This window comes from Rattus norvegicus, chromosome 20 (genome assembly GCF_036323735.1).
Source record: "Rattus norvegicus strain BN/NHsdMcwi chromosome 20, GRCr8, whole genome shotgun sequence".
In the NCBI taxonomy this organism is placed as follows: Eukaryota; Metazoa; Chordata; class Mammalia; order Rodentia; family Muridae; genus Rattus; species Rattus norvegicus.
Window position 1 is genome coordinate 55,408,491 of NC_086038.1, and position 22,243 is coordinate 55,430,733.

The 22,243-nt window shown below is 45.0% G+C and overlaps 1 protein-coding gene across 2 annotated transcripts in view; it reads left to right on the forward strand.

Annotated features, from left to right (window-relative positions):
• Positions 1-1,323: 1,323 nt before the first annotated feature.
• Positions 1,324-22,243, forward strand: part of Sim1 (SIM bHLH transcription factor 1) — a 79,637-nt gene continuing 58,717 nt past the window's right edge. Inside the window, exons 1-9 of one of the 2 annotated variants that reach the window (XM_006256604.4) lie at positions 1,324-1,605; positions 2,087-2,691; positions 11,539-11,621; positions 14,675-14,764; positions 15,238-15,346; positions 15,481-15,566; positions 16,124-16,323; positions 16,526-16,632; positions 17,247-17,394. In XM_006256604.4, coding sequence (XP_006256666.1) covers positions 2,517-2,691; positions 11,539-11,621; positions 14,675-14,764; positions 15,238-15,346; positions 15,481-15,566; positions 16,124-16,323; positions 16,526-16,632; positions 17,247-17,394 — 998 coding nt within the window. In that variant the 5' untranslated portion in view covers positions 1,324-1,605; positions 2,087-2,516. 2 annotated transcript variants of the gene reach the window in all.

The window sequence follows — 22,243 nt, forward strand, 5'->3', positions numbered from 1 at the left end:
TTTTGAAACACCTACACAGTCTTAGTTCAGTTCTTTTCCTTTCCTCTTTCCAGGTGTCGCTCAGATGTGTAATTACTCCCCATACCCCCAGAAGGTTTCCCATTGTCCTAGGAGCACCCAGTGTCCTTACTGCCATTGGGAGGCGGGGGACAAGGAGGCGACAGATGTCTTTATTTTTCAATGAACACTCTTAAAGGCGAGCCAAGCATCAGGATGGCACACGACTCTTCAAAGAATTTATTTTCGCAGAGGAAAAAGGAGGAGCAGAGCGCACGGTTTCTGGTGCACTGCTGATTTCTAAGGCGGGTGAAGCCCGGTATGAAATCTGTGAGCTTTCATTGTCTTAAGGGAAACTTAGCCTTTTTTTCATTGCGATCTGTTTCCTCTGATGAGATGACTGAAAAAGAAGGCACTTAAAACAGGAGGGTCTCTAAACTACAGTAGAAACAGTACTTTGAGAACAGTTCGTTTGAGAACTGATGGGGAGCTGTACACCTTTCAAGTTCACTCAGTTATTCGGTGTCCTCTCTAGAAGGAATATTCGTGCTGGTCTTTTGTTTCTCGAAATAAAACCCGCAGAGTTGCCCAACAGTTTAGAAAATAACTCTGTGAGACGTCTATATATACATCAGTTGTTCCAACACTCTGGGTTTCTTCTATCACATTCTTCTTCTGACTACCCACTCTCTGGTTCCCATAGGAAACTGCCCAGCAGACCTTGAATCAGTCACAAACCCGAATCACTTCGAAAAAGTTGCCCTTTTTGGAATTAAAGGCAGGTATTTATTTCATCTGGCAATGGATTTTGTCACAGTGGTGTCAGAGTAAAATAAAAGTCCAGCGTCGGTCTCCCTCACCCGGTCCTGCAGGCATGAGGCGCGCAACCCTAGGGAAATCCTGGCCACTGTCTTGGACGCTATTGCATCCATTCCTGGAGCCCCGGCGAGCCAGCCCCGGCAAGGCCGCACGCTGTGCGCAGACACCCGAGTCTAGGGAGCGCGAGTGTCACGCGGCACGCGGAAGACCTCAGGGTTTGGAGCGGCGGCGGCAGCAGGGCAGCGGCGACCCCGTGCCCGGGGCTCATTAGGAGCGGAGCTGCCAGGCGCACTGTAGGACCCGAGCCTCGAGCCCAGTCGCCTGGGGGGGAGGCGGGAGGTGCAGGAAGCATTCGCGTCACTCAGCTGGAGTGGCCAGTGAGCGCCGCGCCTTGGGTGCCTCTGGCCAATAGGAAGAGGGAAAATTTGTGAGTGGCATTTGAGAAGGGAGGGAGAAAGGGAACCTGGGAGCGAAGTTGAAGCTAAACCGGGTAAGCTATAAAGAAGTTACAGGGGGGCGCTTTGGGCTCCCAATTAGGAACAGTACGGGCTCCCAACTACTACGGAGGATTCGGACTCCGAAAACACCTCGCCTGTCCCCAACCTGTGTCCTCCTCCCGCTGCTACCTCCCCCTCCCCCACTCGTGTCCATGGGAAGGCGGCCCAGGCACAGTCTGCGGGCTGCGGGTGATAGGCAGGAGGCTGCCGCCGAGGCTCCGCCAGCGCGCAGGCTTGAGAGCAGTTAGGGGGCGGGAGCCGCAGCAGCCTCCGCGGCTCTCGAGGACTTAAGGTAGGTGAGGAGCCAAGAGCACCAGGTGATACCCACGAGGGGCTGTCGCGCGTGCCACCTGTTAACCCTGCGCTGCGCTGCCCTGCGTGCGACTGCGGGACTCCCCGGGGGTTTGATGCGTAAGCCGCTCTTCTCAAGGAACCCCTTAGACGTGAGCCCCGCGGGGGTGAGGCAGTCGGAGTCAGGGGCAGTGGAGGAATTCTGCACGGCGGAATCCCGCTTCCACGGCCGGAGAGCCTGGCTTGGCGCGCGCGGCCCGCCGACCTCTCTGCAGACTCGCGTTTAGCCGTCGGTGCTACCTCCCGGAGGCGGCGAGCGCAACCCCAGCCTGTCCCGGGGCCGACTTCTCCAAGTTTTAAATGCCCCGGGTTGCGACTTGCAGAGGATGGGTGCGAAGGCCCTTTGGGGCCGGTTTGCCGAATTGCAGTGGGTGTGAGTCTAGCCCCAGATCTCTTATTCCCTGGTGTTCTTGTCTTCGTAGTGATCCGAAAGAAGTTACCGGCGATTCCTGTTCTCTACAAACCGGCTCAGAACCAGAGGGGCTGAAAAGCAAACGTCGGGTGTTATTATGTCGATTTCCCAAGGACCGGGGTTCCCGCCGCGGATCAGATGAAAAGGTTGGCTCCTCCGGAGTCCTTCCAGCATTTTATGCGTAGAGTCCCAAAGGATTGCCCGGATTTGCTGTGAACCAGAGCTCTCTTTTATGCTTACACCTCACATTTTCAAGAAAGCATTTTGTTTGCCGTGTTGTCCTGTTCCTAGCATCATTCGGGTCTCCTCCGAGCAAATCACAGCCTCCTCGTTTAAAGTTATGTTTCTACCGAGTGTGATCTCTAATTGAAAGTTAACTTTTTGGTTTTGGATGAGTCTGTGGAGTTTACGTTGTAAGAAGAAAGGGAGCCTGAGACACGATGAAAGAGAAGTCTAAAAATGCTGCCCGGACGAGGAGGGAGAAAGAAAACAGTGAATTTTACGAACTGGCTAAATTACTGCCGTTACCCTCAGCCATCACCTCGCAACTGGACAAAGCCTCGATCATCAGACTCACGACCAGCTATCTCAAAATGAGAGTGGTCTTTCCGGAAGGTAAGCAGCTCTGCCTGGATTGAATTTCAAAAGAGTAAGCCTATCCCAGCAGCACAGAAATGTACGCGTGTTTGCCTTCGTGGGCTACGTTCTCTGAAAATGGAAATTTACGAACCTATTTGACCAGTCAGCGCCAAAGGGCTTCCCTGCCTTTCCTAGTCTTTCTCTTCTTCCCCATATTTCCCCTCCAGCCCATTCGATATGTTTTGTTGGGAAACAACCCAGTGGTGCTTTTTATCAACATTTGGCTCAGTTGACAGTAGTGCTAATCCCAACATGACTTTTCTTTTTATTCCTCTCGTCAGAGATGTATCCAGTAGAAAGCAGGAGTGCTGCCTGATTACTGATTTTTGCTAGGTATAGATTAGACGGATAAGCATGGTGCTAGGTAAGCTCAACAATAATTTATCAAAAGGGCCACAATTCTGCGAGGGCGGGCATGTGTGCAAACAGTATGCCTTGGCTTCACTAGATTCGTGGCTGTTTATAGTAAATGGGTTCTCGATTTTAAAGATGTCAGAGATTCCTAAACTGAAGCTTGGTGAGTTGTATTTCTGGCCTTGGCGTTATCTGTAAGATCATAAGCTTGTCTCAAAATAGTCAAGGTTTGAGGAAAGCAGAGCAGACAGAAATGAATCCTCAGTGGTGGATGACAAAGTCTCATAGGGCCTAGAAGTCAGAACGACAGCAGCGGATATGATTATAAATGGGAATTTCAGTTACCAAGACTCATTGTGAGAGCAGAGCAGCCTGAAATCATTTCTACATAGTAGGAAAAGTTAATACTCGCCCGGGAAGGAACGCTTTGATCCTCCATTTGCTCACCCCTACTCTCCCAAATAACAAACAGAATAGAAAAATATTTTGTTAGGGGAGGAAGTTTTAAGAATGTAAAAGAATGATTACTAGACAAACAAAACTTCTGGAGAAAGAAGTTTGTTTATTTTCACACTAGACAAATGACAGCTTCTTTTTGGCCCGTTGTTGGTTTTGGGTGTTTGGGGGTGTTATTTTTAACGAGGGGGGTTAGTTATTACTGGAAATGAAGTTTCTCTTCACTTGGTGTTTGTTTACAAGCTTGCGAAAGGGCTGCACACTTGTCGGCCACCACACAAACCTTCTAAACAGTTTGTTTCTATCCTCAAACCCATCAGTAGTTAGGTCCTTGAACATCTCTTTTCACTCTGAAATCCAGGGAGGAGAGAAATTACAGTTTGGAATATCTAAAAGTTTTTGGGTTTGTTGGGGTTTTTTTTTGTTTGTTTGTTTTTTGTTTTGTTTTTTTTTAAGAAGAAAGGAGAAAGGCTGTAAAAACTAAAAAAAAAAAAATCATACTTCAGATCCAAACTGTACTGAGCTACACCATTATACTGCACTGCCTTCTGGTTAAAAAAGAGATCTCCCTGTCTTTTATACTGTCAGCGCCTACTTTATAAAAATAAAGCTATTTCGAACTCCGCTGCTGCGCTGTTCCTAACAGGATTATTAGCAGTGATTTGTCAGCTACTGCGGTCTCAGTGGGCTCCCTTTCTGCGTGATTTCTAGTGGGTCTCGTCAATTATCGGTGCCGAAGTCCCTCGCTGTTTGATCAGAAGCAGCATATGGTGCTGCTAGTGGGGCAGCGAATAGCCGCTGGAGAAGAATAGAGGGCTGGTTTCCCCAGCAGTCACTCAACAGAGAACCAACAGGCCAGAGGCCCTAGTCTGCTCAGTGCAGACCCGGGGTAGGCTCTGAAAGGATCCGGCTGAATATTTCTGTTTGTTTTATTTCTGCATTTTAAGAGGAGAAGCTTTCCTCTGAAGGCACTAACCCTGAAAAATTAAAAATCGCGTTATAAAGAAATAGAAGGACTCAAAGTAAATTCTCATTATGAGGTCCTCTTGACGGCTAGCTAGGCCATCTCCTTTGGCTCCTTTAACAGACAACTGTGCTTTCTACAGTCCTCTCTCACCGATCTCTGGCCCCTCCCACCCCTCCTCTCTTCTACGGATGAGTGTGAGTTTATGAGGGGCGGGGATGGACGATGTGTGAACTCTGGGCACATCATTTATTTCGCCAGCTTCTGTGGAGTTCATAACTCACCCGCAGCCTCCACTCGATGAGTTAGACAGGATCGTCAGAACAGCTGGCTCGTAAGAATGAGGTTTTAATTTCGAGATTGTTTGAGCTTCAGAAACACTAACTCGAAGTGTAGCTCTTTACTACATTAACGAAAACAACAACGGCAAACAATTACAAAACTCTGCGGTCTTCAAAGGAGCAAAATAGTGGCAAGCCGCAAAACCAGGCACTACCTGCAGGTGGTGCCAAATTTGGGTTTAGCCTTTACTTAGGGTTCAATCTAAACATGGGGGTGAACTGAACACTTTGCATCTCTGTAGTCTTTTTAGTGATGCTAAATAGAATTTGAAATTATTTTACGTGTCTTGAAGCTCTCCCAGCACATACCATCAATAAAGTTTTGTTTTAAGAATAAGCTTAGCTGTTTTATCATGGTAAATATCATTTTCACATTTAACGTGGAATTTATAAAGTATCTGATTTCAAATGGTTACATATTTGATGGCATAGTTATAAGTGTAACAATGTTGTAAAACTTGGTTTTTGTACATATCACACTTCAATTATACTACTGTGTAATGCCCAATAGTTATATGATAAGTGAACCAAAAAATTATTCCACACTCATCTAAAGGTGTGTGTGTGTGTGTATGTGTGTGTGTGTGTGTGTGTGTGAGTATAGAAAGTAAGTTGTTTCCTGTACATTTTTCCACCTTATCATTGTAGTAGCTGTTGTCTGGGCCCATGTTTTAGCATTAGTATGTTTTTTCAGAATAGGTAATACTGAGAGAAATGGGGGGAGGGGGGAAGGGAGGGGGAGGACATGAAGATGATGATACAGGCATTTGGAATAATCAAGCATTTAGTATAAAACTGGGTGTGGTACTGCACACCTGCAATCCTTGCTCTTAGAAATGGAGGCTCAAAGCAGAAGTAGATGTGGCGGTGTTGGTGGAGGAAGATGGGGAAGGAGAAGGAACAAGCACTGGATCAGCATTAGAGATTAATTTTTTTTTTTTTTTTAGAAAAAGGAAAATCAAAGAAGAGCACTGTGGGATCATTGAAAATGCATATCTTCTGTTTAATCATATTCAATCTAAAAGTAGTCTTAGAACCTTGGAACGGAAAAAATGCAGAATGTAAAAGTGTACAAATCTTGGTTGTTACCAAAACCAGAAAGATGATATTAAGGTATTAAAAAAAACCAACAACATAACTTTATTTATATGCAAATCAGGACAATTCAACTTTCAAAGAAGTACATATTTTTACCCACTTCTGCTGTAGTTTTGGCCAAGGGCATTTTGTCATGCAGAATAAGCTGGAAGATCAGATATGGCTTCAAATCTTCAACTGTTTTTAATCTTAGTAGTATCATTACTCTTCACTGTCAAAATGTCTAAGAAAAATAAAAACAACCACAAGAGTTGAAATCGGTAAACATTTATAAACAAAATTCCCAAGACCTACAACATTCATTTAAAACCTGAAATCCTTAATCATTAGTTTTAACTCAAAAAAGAAAAAGAAAAAAAAACCCAAAAAATAAAAAGAGCCCAGATTCCCACGTGGGTGTGTGATTTAAGGCTGTTTTTCTTGCTGCTCAAGGGAAATGATTGAGCATTGGGTTTCCATGTTTATTTTCTAACATAAGTTTTTCTCATTTAAAGCCTCCTTTAAACACAGTTTATGCTCAAATCTGGTTTTCTCTGCTTCCTTCCACTTTTGATGTCCGTTTTAAGTGGGTGCAGAATTAAACTGTGTGCAAGGCAGATTTATGACTAGAACGTGTAGATTCCATCAATGATTTTTTTTAAAAGAAAATGGATGTATCACAAATTAAAAATAAATAACAAACGGAACATCGTAAGCTCTGGTGGTATGCTTTCAAATGGGGCACAATCATCCATCTAAGATTAAAACCTAAACATATAAGGGTAGATCTTATTTTTAGGGAGGTTGTTTTTTTTTTTTTTTTTTCATTTCAGGGGGCGGGGCTAATGGGCGAATCTTGGTATCTTTGAATTTTTGCAATCAGATGTAAGTCCCGAACGCAAACTCCTGGATTCTTGCGGTATTCCCTTGTCAGCTTAGGTATTTCTCAAGAGAAAGAGACGGACAGTAACAACAGTATTTAGTATAGAGTATTTAGGTGGGACACTTTGCCAGTATCTTGGACCGTCAGTTGTTTAGGATCAGCCCGGTTACTCCGAAGGTGCCAACAGAATGGGTAGAATGGGGTAAAGTTTTTTCACAGGTTTGACACGCTGGCAGGTTTGACACCCTGATGATTCTGTTCAGACTCCGGCTCGCTTTTTATCTGCGACCTTGCCACACTTTTTTCCACCGGAGAAAGCTCCTCTCAACCCAGTAGGTACAAGTGATATGTCGGGCGCTCCTTTTGTATCATCTCTTCTTGAAGTCTGGACAGTTTCCAAACTGACCGGGTCTTAAGTTCTCAGAGAATTGGCGACGTCTCAACCCCTACCTAAAGGTCAGACTTGCTAGATACCAGAGTGTGACATATTCTTTGTGCTGCACAAAGCACTACCATCCTTTAGAGAAGTTATGCGCGTAAAAGCAGACCAGTCTTTCCCTTACTCCTGGGAGGGCGGGATCCGTAGATGGCCAGGTGAGGGGCTGCCTCGCTTTGGAGGCTAGGGTCTTCTACGGAGGTGGCAAGCCAGGGAATTTCTGAAGACTAAACTCCATTGCGACGACACCTTCAGCTTCCATGCAGGACAGCTGTCCCCGGTTTTAGGTTAAACCTGAGGAAATCCCAATTTCTTGTTCTGTTGGGTAATGCGCAGCGGGTGTAGGGTGTGTTATAAAGCCCGGTTGGCAGCTACGTTCCCCAACCAGAAGCGCGGGCACTGGGGTGGGATAAAGCTGGAGAAACTAGTGACCCGCGGCCTTCAGCTGCGAATGACACACACAAACACTAGAAGATTCCTGGTACAGCCATCGCTGCTCTGGCCCAGGAGAGGAGCGCAGGCAAGGGCACACACTCCGTCCATGCAGCGGTGCAGAGGTCCATGCGGACGTTGCGGAGGTGGATCGCCTGAGCCTTTGAGAGCCCTGTCTCAAGCAGTGACCTGGGACAGTTACTAGCGCGCTAGCGGAGACACTGATGCGCCTCGTTGTTGGACAAAGTGCTCTGCCCAGGAACTACACCGAGAGTTGGTCCGAGGCAAAGCACCCATTCCCTGTCCCTCTCTTCCCCAGAGAGCTCCTGTTGACCCGCGACAAACCAGTACCCAGAGGGTGCTTGATGTCACAGCCCCAGGAATGCCAGGGCAGGACTTTCAGCCCTTTGCACACACACGTGGTATTTGGGGTTTGGGGTTTTCTTCTTCACTCACTCTGCCTAAGTAGCAACCACTAGCCTCTGGGGACCTGAAGTTAGAAGGATGTGGAGGACTTGTATCACCTCTGTCCCCGGTTGTAGACGGGTCACAGAAGACCTTCCTATTGCCTCAGAGACATGCTAGGCATTGTGGGGAGGACACATTTTTATGGAGAAAATGCTAATAAGGGAGAAAGGGAAAAAAAGGGAGCCACTAAACAAGCTCTTCTCTTTCCGGACAGCAAAGGAGGCGGTGATGCCTGGCCTGTAATCTGTATTTTGTCAAGGGCATGAAATTCATTCGAAGAAAAAGCGCGATCAATTTATTTTTGCTGCCTGCAATAACACAGCTGGATGATGCTTTGAGCGCGCGCTAGACTGGGGCTCATCATTCATTCACCAAGAACGGGCCTAAATGGTGCCTGTGGGATTAGGTCAATTTTAGTGGATCTACTTCGCCTCATTTGGTTACTAATTGGTTTCTTGTTTTATAAATCGAAATCTCATTTTCAGGAAATTACAAAACCCGCGCAGTCAGTCCATTGAGGTAATCCTTGGGTCAGGGGGTATTTAAATGGAAATGGCTCAACCGTGCACCAAGGGTAAAGCAACAGTGAAACTTGCTTGGGTTCTCACATGAAATGTGAGCTAGCCCTTTCGATTCATAATAAATACACCCCTTCTAATACTACTTATGTAAATACGATAAACCAGATTTTAAGGAAAGTGAGGGGCCTGAGAGAAGCAAAATTTATCTGCCGAGGTTAATGTGGCATATCTTGGAAATCTTCCAAAATAGATTATGTTTTCCTTTGTCTTCAGCCACTTTAGCTGGGGAAAATCCTTTTGTCTGAAACCTGATTTAGTTCTCGCCTCCCTCACAGAGAGCCTTTTCTCCTCTGCAAAACCCTGTTCCCTCTGCCTCACCGAGTTACAAGGGAATCTTTAGATCCTGTTCTCACTGTAATCCCGCCGCAAAAGGAGCTGGTTCCTCCTCATTTTAAACAGACAATCAAAGGATTTGCGAATTTTCTGCGGTAGGTCAAGTGCAGAAACGAAATCTCGGCTACCCCCTTGCCAACTGAAGCTGGGTGCTGGGGAGCTTCACGGAAGGAAAGAGGGGAGAGGGTCCGCGGCAGCACTTTAAGACTTTGGGAAATGGGAACCTTAATCTGGTTTGGGGAGGTGTCCTCTACACTTTGGACAGTGAGCTCTTCCCTTGGTGAAATCCATCGGTAGAGCGGGGCAGTCAGTTCTTCATAAAACATTAACCCAGACTCAACCTTGTGACAAGTTTCCTCTGCCTACAAAAGGGAACGCAGCCTCTGTGAAAACAAGTTTCCTCCCAGGTGTGAGGGGGGCGCAGAGCGGGGAGAGAGACTCCCCTGTTAGCTCGCACCCGCTCCCGCACCCGCTCGGGCTGCTTATTAACCTGTGGGCAAGTCTTGTTTTCCCTTGTAGGCTCATGCTAATGAGGGCACAACCCCACAAAGCAAAACAGGCGTCTAGAGTTCTTAGGCAGGATCTTTTTACACGCCCCAGCCAACCTCCAACCCTGCGACCCCACCCGGTGATTTGGAGGCGGCTTCAGAGGACCCTCAAATTTTTCTATTAAAGACGTTTGTTTGCCTAAAACGCAGGTTTCGCTTGTTTGAGGGACTACAAGGACTAGTCCCAGACAATCGTGGTCTCAGATCTCTAGAGGACCAGCGGGAGCGTCCTGCCCTCTGATCCCAAGAAGCTTCTGGTTTTCTGGGCTCTGCGGGGCCCAAGGTCGACGTCAACCTAGTACTCCGCACTCTCAGCAAGGTCCTTTTTCTTTTTCTTAGTGTGGTCAATTCCAGCTACTTCTTCTGGATTGGAGACGAAATTCAGGAGGATGAGTTGGGAGGAGAGAAAGGGAGGTGGCAACATGAAGGGGTTGCGCGTATAGGTGGGCGAGACCCGACCCGTCAGTACTTACTAGCTCACCGGGATAACTGGGGCCAGAATCAAGGAGTCACTCGGGGAGGGGAGCTGGGCTGCTGGGGCGTCCAGAAGGATCACGCGGCGCTATGGAGGGAGGGGCAGTCGTAGGAGTGGAGCCGCAGTATTTGCAGAGCAGTGCGGAAATCGTTAGATTTATTTAGGTGTGCAAACACCCAGAAAGACCCCATTTGAGCCTAAGGGGCGATAACTGTTACTCGTTGTCAGGGTTTTTAATTACTTGCTTAGGAAACAGGTCCTAGCTAACACCTTAAAAAAAAAAAAAACTAACCGAATAATGTTTTATTGTGAAAACCCCCTTTTCCACATTACAAATCCGGCATGATTGTCATGGTGTATGTTTTAGAGTATTGGTTCCTAACGGAATAGATCACTTTTAAAAACATCTAAGTCTTGTTTGTGATGTAAAAACGTAAGATTTAACTAGTGAAGTAATTTTATCAGCAACAGTTAAAAGATAGCAACAAATACTTTAACCTGCCTTTACATTTCTTTTGGGTCATTTTTACTTCTTTCTTAATACGGGTAGACCATATTATATATGACTATATAAGAAGCCTTATATAACTATTTCTTTTTTTTTTTTTTTTTTTTGGTTCATTTTTTCGGAGCTGGGGACCGAACCCAGGGCCTTGCGCTTCCTAGGTAAGCGCTCTACCACTGAGCTAAATCCCCAGCCCCCTATATAACTATTTCTTAAAGCATATTAGGAAAGGTTTGTGCAAAAGGCTTGAAAGGTTAACGTGCTAAGACAAAGGGGAAGGATGGCTTGGCTTTGTTGACAGACGGTACTAGAGCGGTAGAAAAACCAATTCTACAGATTCAGAATAGAGCGAAAATAGCCAGGAAAGTCCTTGGTGTTCTTTTGGGAGGGAGATAAGGGTATGGGGTAAGGCCTGAACTCCTAGGGAAACGGAGAGGATTGCCTAGGGATTCTGTTGCAAGAGAAGCAGGAAGTTAACCACGAACAGGTTTCTCCAAGCATATTCAGGTCAAGCTGAGGGGAACCGACGTCTAGAAAGCCCCACAGCCAATCAGAAAGACTGCCAGAGGCTGAACCTAATGCGACCAGTGGCCTCTTTTTTTTTTTTTGGGGGGGGGGGTGGTGGTGACAACACACTTTGCGTGGACAAAGGGTGAGCAATCTCTCCGTCTGCTTAAAAGGACGTGGTTGAAGTCTTGGGACCAAAGATAACCCCCTCCAGAGCTAAACGGAACAAGAACCCACTCTAAGACAGCGCTGGGACTGTCCAGGGCCGGAGCCACTAGAACTTCTGCTGGGCAAGTGCTGCCAGCTGACCCAGTTCCCCATCCCCGCAGATCGGATCCAGAAGTGGGTGGTGGTGGTGGTAACCCATGCTGCTCCGGCTCCCAGGGCGAGACAATCCGCTCTGTAGCACCCCGACTGCCTACAAGGCCCAGGTTCTCTGGCTAACATTTGTGTGTCTCCACAGGGCTTGGCGAGGCGTGGGGTCACACCAGTCGAACCAGCCCTCTGGATAACGTTGGTCGCGAACTCGGCTCTCATCTACTCCAGGTACAGACGCAAGACTCCTGGCCGACCCGGCACTATCCGGGCTTTTGTTTTTCAGAGTAAAAGAAAAAGCAGCAGAGGGGGTATCCCAATAGCTCTCCTTAAATCTAGCTGGATGAGGCACTGGTGCCTGCTTAGCAAGGCAAGGAGATAACCAAGACTTTTTTGAGTTTGCAAATCAGTCTGGTAAGGTCCCAGCGGGGCTCTGTCCAGAGAAGGGGGTTCCGTTTGTCGCTTTTCGGCTAAGAAAACTGAAATGCCCTGCTCCAGGCCTGGGAGGCAGGGCTCTGGAAGCATCTGAAATGAAGAATTTGCAAAGGAAATAACCGGAATCTGCAGTAAATGCCCTCAGTGCTTTAAGCCGGCACATTCCAGATCCAGCTGCGTCTGCAACTCATTTTGTCTCTTCCCAGTAGTTCCCAGGCTTCCTCCCTTTGCCAGCGCTCCTCACTTTAGGCTGGTCCAAGCTCTGTGCAAATTCAACACACACACACACACACACACACACACACGCACGCACACACGTGCGTGCAATGAGTTTATACAATATGAGATGACCATTACTTTGTTATTTGTAGTACACAGGGGTTTTAACTGTCCATTGGCCGCTTAAGTCCCAGAAAAAGTATTTTAAATAATAACTCCCAGTGGCAGTTTCAGGTGTGACACTTGTCTTCCACCCTACATCCTCTATTATTTTCAGGTCCACTGGGGTCTTCTAGAGTGGTAGCCTGGAACTATGAAGTCTAGGGGAACCAGCCAGCAGTAAGCCAGTGGCTGGGTCCTTCACTTCCCATTGCTACTTTCCCTCTGTCTCCTAGACACCAAATAGATTTCAGTTTTAATGAACAAAGAGAGAACTTGGGTGGATATTTCCCCACTGATATGGCCTCCATTTTGAATTTATCTAGAAAAGCCCCTGGCTCTCTTCACAGAAACGTCTTACCTCAGAATAGGTACCTGGGTCTCCAATGCCATCTCTCCTTGTTCCTATTTTCCCCCTAGCCATACGCAGGGAAACAGCTTTTGATGTTTGTCCTGGGTGGGACAATTCCTATGTTATATTTTCTTTGCCTTTCCTCACTGAGCTTCCAGTAGTTCTTCCTTACAGCTCTGAAGTTCAGGGGTTCTTCACTCCCCTCCTCCTTGGCATCACTTCCCTACAGTCTGCTTTTCCCTACTGGGCTTCTCACAGGTTCCACACATCAAGGTTTCACCTGGTTTTGTTCACCCAACAGACACTGGAAGATCAACTTGTGTGCCACACAAAAAGCCCTGCCCTCCTGATAATTACATTCTTAGATGTGTCCTTTTTAGTGGTGCTGTGGAGTTTCTGGTGGTGTAGACGTTACAGAGAAAGACAAGTTAGGGAAAGAGGGGGGCTCCTTTCAAAATTGGAATGGACCAAAGTAGAGAATGCTCAGCAGCACAAGTGTCTTTTGGGTAAAGACCAGAAGGAGGTGACACTGATGTCAACTGTCTAGATGGCCCCATGTTTCTACAATAACATAACTTCCTCAATTTATCTTTTCTCCTTCCTTGTCTCTTTTCGAAACACTTTATGCCACTGGCTGTGATGTGATTTGAATAAAGTCCCAACTCTGTTTCTTCTCTCAGCGTCTGGAAGGATCTAAATTAGCACATCACCTGTACTGTTTAGCCCCTATGATCCTAGCTGGTCTCTAGACCACATCTTGACCAACTTTTGTTTCCTACTGCCAACTAGACACATTTATGACAAGAATGTCTTCTCTCCCTTTCCTGACTTCTAGTTGCACAACATCTGGATTTTCAATTGGAGAGATGAGAGGGATTCACATCAAAATCTCAATTTCTCAAAGCTTTTAGCCTTGGTAAATGGCGCTCTCTTCTGCTTAGTATCTTTACTGAAACCAGGAAGTCAACCTTACTTTCTCTGTCTGCCACAAAATTAGCATAAAATTTCCACTCAACATCATCATTAAATTAGACTCTTCCCTTTCTTAGATCTGATTTTAGTGTGTGCTACATGGACTCCTCACCCTGACTCCTGTCAGCCATTCTGCTAGGAAGGGGAAACATAAAAATATCTATTATTCTCTTGGTTAGAACGTCTGTTGCAATCACAATGTCTTCAGGAACAATTGCAGGGTCCCACTGACATTTCAAACTCTAAAACTCAACTGAGTATGGACTTATGTAGCCCTATCTCAGACCAGTTTCACCCCTTCTTAACATGTCACATCAACCCACCCCTCCGTCATTGTATCATGGCATCATGTCTTCTGCTTGAGGTGCCCTTCTCTTCAGACCCTCTTCAAGGGTCTGCTGGAACTCCAAAGTTTTCTGAGACCTCTGTCATGCTTAGTTTCTGGCTGTCTTGCCTGTTTAGCACCATCTACTAATTAATTGTGTGGTCAACACATTAATTTATGTTCCCTGAGAGCAGTCTGAGTTCTCCTAGGTCTCTGTTGCCTTCTTCACGGAGATGAGGGGGCAGGGACAGTCTAGGAAGTTTCTTTATAAAGAGCCTGCCGGCTTGATGCATCTGTGTAAACATATACAAACGCACACACTGTAACACTCCTTTACAGACTGGCTGCTCAGAAAAGCCTCTCATCTCCTAAATCCCCCCTCTTCTGACTTTGTCCAGAGTCTTCACCAGCTTGCTTCTGTCTATAACTTCAAATTGCCAGTCCTCCCTTGTCAACCGGTGTTTGTGGCCCTGGATCTCTTCTGTGCTGACCTCTGCCACTATGGAACGCTTCAACACTGACACAGGTTCTTATAGAAACTGCTGTCCTCAGGGCTGAACCTGTTTGCTGTTGAAGGCTGAGCTTCCTAGTCCCCTCCCCAGAGCTTTCGTGTGCATCTGCCACAGATTTCTTTTTCCATTTCGGGGTGTTAGCCTTGTCCATAGGCTCACTCTGAACTGTCAGTGTGCTGGATGCTCAAAGACCTGGGAGGTTCAAAAGAGGAGATTGTTCTCCTCCCTGTTTCTGGACCTCACCTCTCTGTACTGACTGTTCTCCTCCCTTCATTTCTTCAGATCTCTCACTCTGTTTCTGCCTCCCCAGACTCTGGATGGCTTCATCTTTGTGGTGGCCCCAGATGGGAAGATCATGTACATCTCAGAGACAGCTTCAGTTCACCTGGGCCTTTCTCAGGTAGGTGAGTGGTTCCCCAGTCTGGCCAGCACTGCTCACAGCTGGAATTGTGGGGGAGGGGGGCTTCCCCAACCATTTTATATCTGCATTTGGGCACTGAAAACAGACAGACAGGATGACTCAATAGCTCCACTCCCAGACTACCTCATCAGTTAGCATCTATCACAGGCTCAAACAATCACAACGTTTTGGTATTCTTACCATAAGCCAGACATGGCAGGAATTTGCATACTTACATTGTTTTACCACACCTTACAAGGGATGGGACTGTAATGACCTTTGTTCTCATCAATGCTGATACTTATGATTATTTTCCAGATAAGGAAGCTAAGTGACAGATAAGGTGCACCAGGTAGCAAATAACAAGAGCCCATTCCTCCTTCATGGTCCCACTGACCCCTTGCTCCAACTTTCCAGCTTCTTTTAGGGGTGTTTGCACCACTACAGAGATAGTGACATTCTCCTCTTTACAGGTAGAACTGACTGGGAACAGCATCTATGAATATATCCACCCGGCTGATCATGATGAGATGACAGCAGTGCTCACAGCCCATCAACCCTACCACTCTCACTTTGTACAGGGTAAGGCGGACAGGCCTTAAGCTTCCGCTCATGCCAGTCAACTTGGGGCTTTTCCCTGATTTAGCTTTCTCACTGGGACTGGTGCTTGAGGGCTGCCCCTCTCTCCTCCTGAGCCTTCCTCTTCTTTCTCACAGAGTACGAGATCGAACGCTCCTTCTTTCTAAGGATGAAGTGTGTTTTGGCCAAGCGGAATGCTGGCCTCACCTGCGGTGGCTACAAGGTGTGTGGCACAGATTGGAGGTGCAGTCCGAGGGTGGCCAGGCAGGGCGAGGTTTCTGGGGCAGGAAGGGTTGGTTTCTGGCCCAGGGACCAAAATTGTGTGTCCAAGACTTCCTACCGAGGAGGCCCTTAAAACTTCACTATAGTCTTTAAGCTTTGTGGGAACCTGGGGGACACTTAAGACTAAGTCTCTACAGGGCCAGGAAAGTTTTTGAACCCCTCAGCTATTGGGCTTCCATGGAAGGAAGTTAAGGACCAAAGCCTTAGCTGTAGGGTGGGGGGGTTCTCTAGTTGAATGCCAGCATCGTTGGAGAGCAGGATCCCACTGTGGTTCACCTGTGGTAGTTTGGTGGGAACCATGCATCTCTGTCTTTATTTTCTTTCTTTACAAGACTTCATCATGGCTGTGCAGCCACTTTTTGGGGGGGGTGGGGGCCGGGGGCGGGGAGGGAGCACCTAAGCTTTTGTGGCCAAGTGGAATCTTACCGCTTGCATTTTGATTCCCAGCTTCAGTTAGGGAGCTCTTCCCGATCTCTTGCCCCTCCCCCTCCAACACAGGTCATTCACTGTAGCGGCTACCTGAAGATCCGCCAGTACAGCCTGGATATGTCTCCCTTTGATGGGTGCTACCAAAATGTGGGTTTGGTGGCTGTGGGTCACTCCCTGCCTCCGAGCGCTGTGACAGAGATCAAACTACACAGCAACATGTTCATGTTCCGAGCCAGTCTGGACATGAAACTCATTTTCCTGGACTCCAGGTGAGTAGGCAGCCGAGGAGGAGACTGAACAACGGCAGCACTAAACAACTGTAGCATTCACAGAGGGAGAGCCGTCCTGGATCTTGGTAGCCGATTTTGCGGGTGGGGCATCTAACAAGGTTTGGAGAAATTGGAGCAAGAACCCATGTAAAGGGTGGTGGGAAGTCCTGCATTCATCCCTAGGGTGTTTTCTCCCCTCCAGGGTAGCAGAGCTGACTGGGTATGAACCTCAGGACTTGATTGAGAAGACCCTGTACCATCACGTGCACGGCTGTGACACCTTCCACCTACGCTGTGCACACCATTTACGTAAGTACCCACACTACTCTCCAAAGAGCGGCATGGGGCTGAAGTCCAAGCAGATTGCTGACAGTTCTCCCTAGAGGGGTAGAGTGGTAGCAGTAAAGAGACTCCGAAAAGGACTACTATGTCCCTGTCTGGTGATTCTGACTTAATGGAACTGCTAATACGAACGCAGATGGGGCGAGGGGTGTGGTCCCCTAGTGGGATTTTATTCTTCACCTGCAAACATCACTAAAGATGAGAACTGTTTAAACAACCCAGGCTAAGTTTCTCATGCGCATTAACTCACCTGGCTTTTATCTCCCTGGACGAGGGTTGAGGGCTGGGAAAGTCAGGAAAAGCCAGTCTGTGAAAACCCTTAACTTTTAGTGTTTTCCCTGTTGCTGGTGTGGAAGATAGGAGCTCCAGGGAGGGACCATACCAGCAATTAGCATATAATAGGTATCTGTGCTGCTCCGGACTCAACGCGGTTTAACCAGTCAATCGACTGGGATTTTGTCCCCTAATCTCTCCCGCCTGCACTGGCGCAGTTACTGCAGCACAGACCCGGTTTGCACTCAAACCACCCTGAGATGTGTCCGGACAGGTCAAGTTCATCATCCTCTGCCTCTGTCTTCCAGTGTTGGTGAAGGGTCAGGTGACCACCAAGTACTACAGGTTCTTGGCAAAACACGGCGGCTGGGTCTGGGTGCAGAGTTACGCCACCATCGTACACAACAGCCGCTCCTCCAGGCCGCACTGCATCGTCAGCGTTAACTACGTCCTCACGTGAGTGCCCTAAGCGTCCTAAGTCCCTGGCTGGGACTACCCTCTCTCACAGACAGCGTGTATTTTTGTGTGCACGTGCAGGCTATGGTTTGTTGCTGGTTGTTCTGCACAGCCGCAGGTCAAAGACTTTGAAGTCCCCCCTTCGTTGTTTTCTAAGAAAAGATTTAGGAGCGCCCCCCCCCACCCCCAATACTGTCCGTATTTGCTTTCTTTTCTTTTTTTCTCTCTTAACCTTTTCAAGCGAACCCTGTATTAAACAAAATTTAATGCGACAGAAAGAAAAGAGAGGGAGAGAGGAAAGGATCCGACGTACGGAGCCATTTACTGTTAACAAACTGGACATCTGTTTCACTTTTTCAGATCTGGGGTTTGAAGTGCTTAATTTTAAACAGAGTCTCCAATCAAAGTTAGAATTCCGAGAGAGTATTTTTCCCCTTGAACCACAAAGGGGGCCTGACTGACCAAGACAGTATAACTTTAACTTCTAGAAAGCAAAGGCTACAGGTTAAGCTACAAGAATTTGTGAGTGCATCCTCACTGGATCTGCGGGGCGTGACATTCAGGGCAGCTGCTGCAGTTGCATTGGATTCTTGTTCTTTACAGAACCACGCCTCGAAGCTGATCACGTGGTCTAATATGCGCCTGCTGAAGAAAGCATATTCTGTATAATGTTTGTGAAAGTCAAGTTGCATAGGGTTGAACTCTTTATAAGGAACTCTTTTGTGTGTACAGTTTATTTTTGAAAGGGATTGAAACCTTTTGATTTTATGGGACCTCAGAAATTCTTTACTTTGGAAGCACTGACACATCAGACACTTAGCAGAAATGCTATCTTGACCTTAGGAAGCTGGGTAAAGGATGATCTTTGGGATAGGATAGGATAGGCTTGGATTCATTCCATATTGCTTTAAATCGTCACATAAAAATAGTTGCTGGAAATATACTTAACAATGACACTCAGTGCTTTGTTTGAGAAGAAAATCTAATCCAGTAGACTCAACAAATGAATTTAGTTTAAGTAAGTATTGCTATTTAAGAATAATAGATGAAAAAAGAATAAATGGCTACTTATGTTTTAATTGTTCACTTTTTTAGTAAACCATGTTAAAAGCAATATTTGATGTTTGCAATAGCAAAAAGGTAGTATATTTTAATACAGAATACATACAATTATTTTGGGTATCATGAAATAAACCATCTATCTAATGGCCACAGTTTCTAATATTATTAAAATAAACATAAGAAATTGTCAAGGCATAATTAATAGGATGAACTTGTGAAACAGAAGTAGCAAAGGGTGAAAAATTAGGTTGGCTTACCATGGAAGAGAAAGAAAGAGCACTTTAAAGAAAGTGCTTTGTACGTCTGAGACATCACAAGAATTTTATATAACCTCTGTTCTCGGTGATGCCTGTGGCTCATACTCATTCTTTATCAAACAGCAGGGTGTGTAGTCACACAGACCCCTATAAAAGACCCAAATGCAAGTTCTACCTCCTAATGGGTAAACCTGATTTGTTAGGAGCCATTTTGAAATGTTCTGTTCTGTTTTCCAGCGGATAAGTGTTCCTTTTCTCTTCTATTGTCCATGTCATTCTTCACATAATTCCTGAGAGCTGTAGAATTAGACTCTAAACTTTACATCTGATCAAAAGGATGTAATAAGCACAAATACATGATTTATGGAAGGGAAACTAGTGAGGCACACATTTGCTGAACATTTTTTTTTACCTCAACTGAAAATAGAAGGGAGCACACAGAAGTGTATATGCACAGGCACCCAAGAGAGAAAGCGGAAGTCAGTTATCCCCCTTTTAAAAAAACGAGTCTGGCTCCAAATTCTTGTATAAAAATCCTCAGAACGATTTTTATAGCTGCAAACGGAGAAAATACCTCAAGTGAAATGTCATCAGGTGGCTCTGTGTGTGTTGACAGAATTTCCATAACGAACAGGTTGCTATATTGTTTGATGTATATATCACACATCTGGCTGGAAGTTACCAATTTACATTGTCTTGGCAAATTAAATAGATGGCTATTGATTCTTTATGATAGTGAATCACCACATTTGCTCTTAGGGCTCCTTCTCCATGAAGCCAGAGACTGGTAAAGTGAATCCTTTCCAAACACACTACCTCAAAGTGCCCTTAAACACTAAGCAAGCTCTGAAATAACTTGACACTCCAGATGTTTTCCAAATGTAAACATTTATATAGTGTACACTTTGAAGTGATTTTCAGGATATGAAAGTAGAGGGAAAGTTTAAGTAACCAATGATCAAATGAGAGTGTGATATTTTGGGTGGAAGCTATGTTTGTGAGAAGTTTCTTTTTCTAATTTCCTGATGGCAAATGTATCGTTAAAATATACTTAGGAAAATCAGTCGTCATTATTGAATAAAATCGCCAATGAACAGAAATCTCCCTATCCTCTCTTTAATAATCACCTGCAATAAGTGCTTGTAGAAAAGGGCAAATGATTTTAGAAAAGTTATTGTTTATTATCTGCCTTACTGGCCTCTATATGAACACTGTATTTTGAAGATCTGGAGACAAAGATGCAAAGACACCATAGCTACAATTATTCTTGGGTTTTTCCAGTGCCCGAGGTTCAATGGAACAACAATAGTGTTTTTGTAACATTGCCCCATGATAAGACAAAACCACAACCGGGTTCGTGATTTTTATAAGACATGCATAATCTGAGAGAGTTCTCTGCAAAACCTTATGCAATGAGTGCTCACAGCTTTAAAATGTATGCTAAGTTCTAGAGAAACCCTGTTCTTAGTATTAGGAGAGTAGATAAATTGAGAAAGTAACTAGTTACAGTGCCTGCTGGGGAGAGGCCTGAGAGAGTAAAGTACAAAAGGGATGTACATTATATGAAGACTCCAGTTTGGGATTCATACGTAATTCAGTTTAATTGGTGGTAGTAACTCCTCATAACTACTTCAGATGGAAAACATTAGTATTTAATGCGAAGAAAATCGAAAATGTGAAACACCCAATAAACTATGAAAAGTAATCTAAAGGAAAATGGAAAATTCTGGTTCTCTTTATAATTACAGACTTCGTATATTTTAAAATTCAAAAAGTACTCCTCTACCTTTAAGATAAATCTTAAAATAGTACAATGTTTTCTCCAGACTTAGATGTTGAAAGAATAGTACACTACTGATACCTGCCACTCTTCTCTTGTGTTTCATACATGGTTGATTTTTTTTAAATGTATACATTTCCTACTGAATAATTTCAAATAAGGTCATGGACATTGTGGTTATTACAGCCTTACATGTCCTGCATAGCCACTGTACCACCTATGAGGCCACATTTTTAGTATTGGAATTACTGCTTGTGGAAGCTAGCAAAAGTATAGATTAGCATTAGTTCATGCATGTCATTAAAATCAGCCTACTGCTAATATATTCCTAGTGTTCACTGATAGATGACCTTAGCAAGGCTGATAGAGAGGCAGTATTTTCAGTGTTTTGTGATGGCTTCTGTAGCCCCAAAGAGTAAAATATTTTAAACTCAATTTTTTAAAAAAGATTTATTTATTTATTTCATGTATGTGAGTACACTGTCGCTGTCTTCAGACGCACCAGAAGAGGGTATCAGATCCCATTAGAGATGGTTGTGAGCCACCATGTGCTTGCTGGGATTTGAACTCAGGACCTCTGGAAGAGCAGTCAGTGCTCTTCCACTGAGCCATCTCTCCAGCCCTTAAACTCAATTTCTAATAAGAATTATAGATTACTGCTATTCTGATATCATGCTTGGAAAATAAAAGAAAATTCGATTTTGAATGATCCGACAGACTTAATATTTTCAGCAGCCTCCTTTTTTATTGCTGGTAGAGAGGTTCTCACTTCTTCTTTACTACATTTAAACTTCACAGCACCATTTTTAGTGGACAAGTAGTGTTGCCAAGTAATTTATACATCGTATAGAAGTAAGTAGTTTTCAACTTTAAAAACTTCAATCTCGGGGTTGGGGATTTAGCTCAGCGGTAGAGCGCTTGCCTAGCGAGCACAAGGCCCTGGGTTCGGTCCCTAGCTCCGAAAAAAACAAACAAACAAACAAAAAAAACAAAAACAAAACAAAAAAAAACAAAACAAAAAAAAAACCAAACCAAAACAAAACAAAACAAAAAACCCAACCAACCAAACAAACAAAAAAAAAAACCTTCAAATGGAGACAATCCGGATTAGTGGCTAAACATCCCTTTGAGTTCATAGAGAAGTTGGCTAATGCTGAAGGAAGAGACACTTCGCATCAGAGAAAAACGTGCTCCACATTGTTCTTAGTGTCCATCCCAAGCCTCTTGTTCTTGTTCTCAGTTAAATACTGTGAGACGCCTCACAATTTTCATAATTAAAAAGGATTTTAAAAATGTTAATTTATCAGCGGGTAGAAAACTAGACATCCTTACTTTAACCAGTGAACGTTAAAAAAAAAAGCCCCCAAATTCATTTGTTCGTTCAGACAGTTCAATGGGGCTGAATTAATTTCAGTGTTAAGATTCAGATTTGTTTAAATTTATTTGAGGACCAGCGATATTCCTATCACTGATACAGTTCAGGAAATAACATTTCAAACCTGGTGAACAATACAACCATCAAAAGTTTCTCCTCTTTTCCACTGCCTGATGAAGGAAGACCTTGCTGACCTACTGACCTACAGTGAATATCAGAGAGTTTTCTCTTACGTGTCGGATTTGTGGAGTACTTACAGATTTAACCTTTTTGATGGCTCAAAACAGTCACCGTGCACTCATGCATACCTGTGAGATAGATTCCATGGTTAATTGTATTTAATATCTATCACAATACTATGGAACATTTTAATAA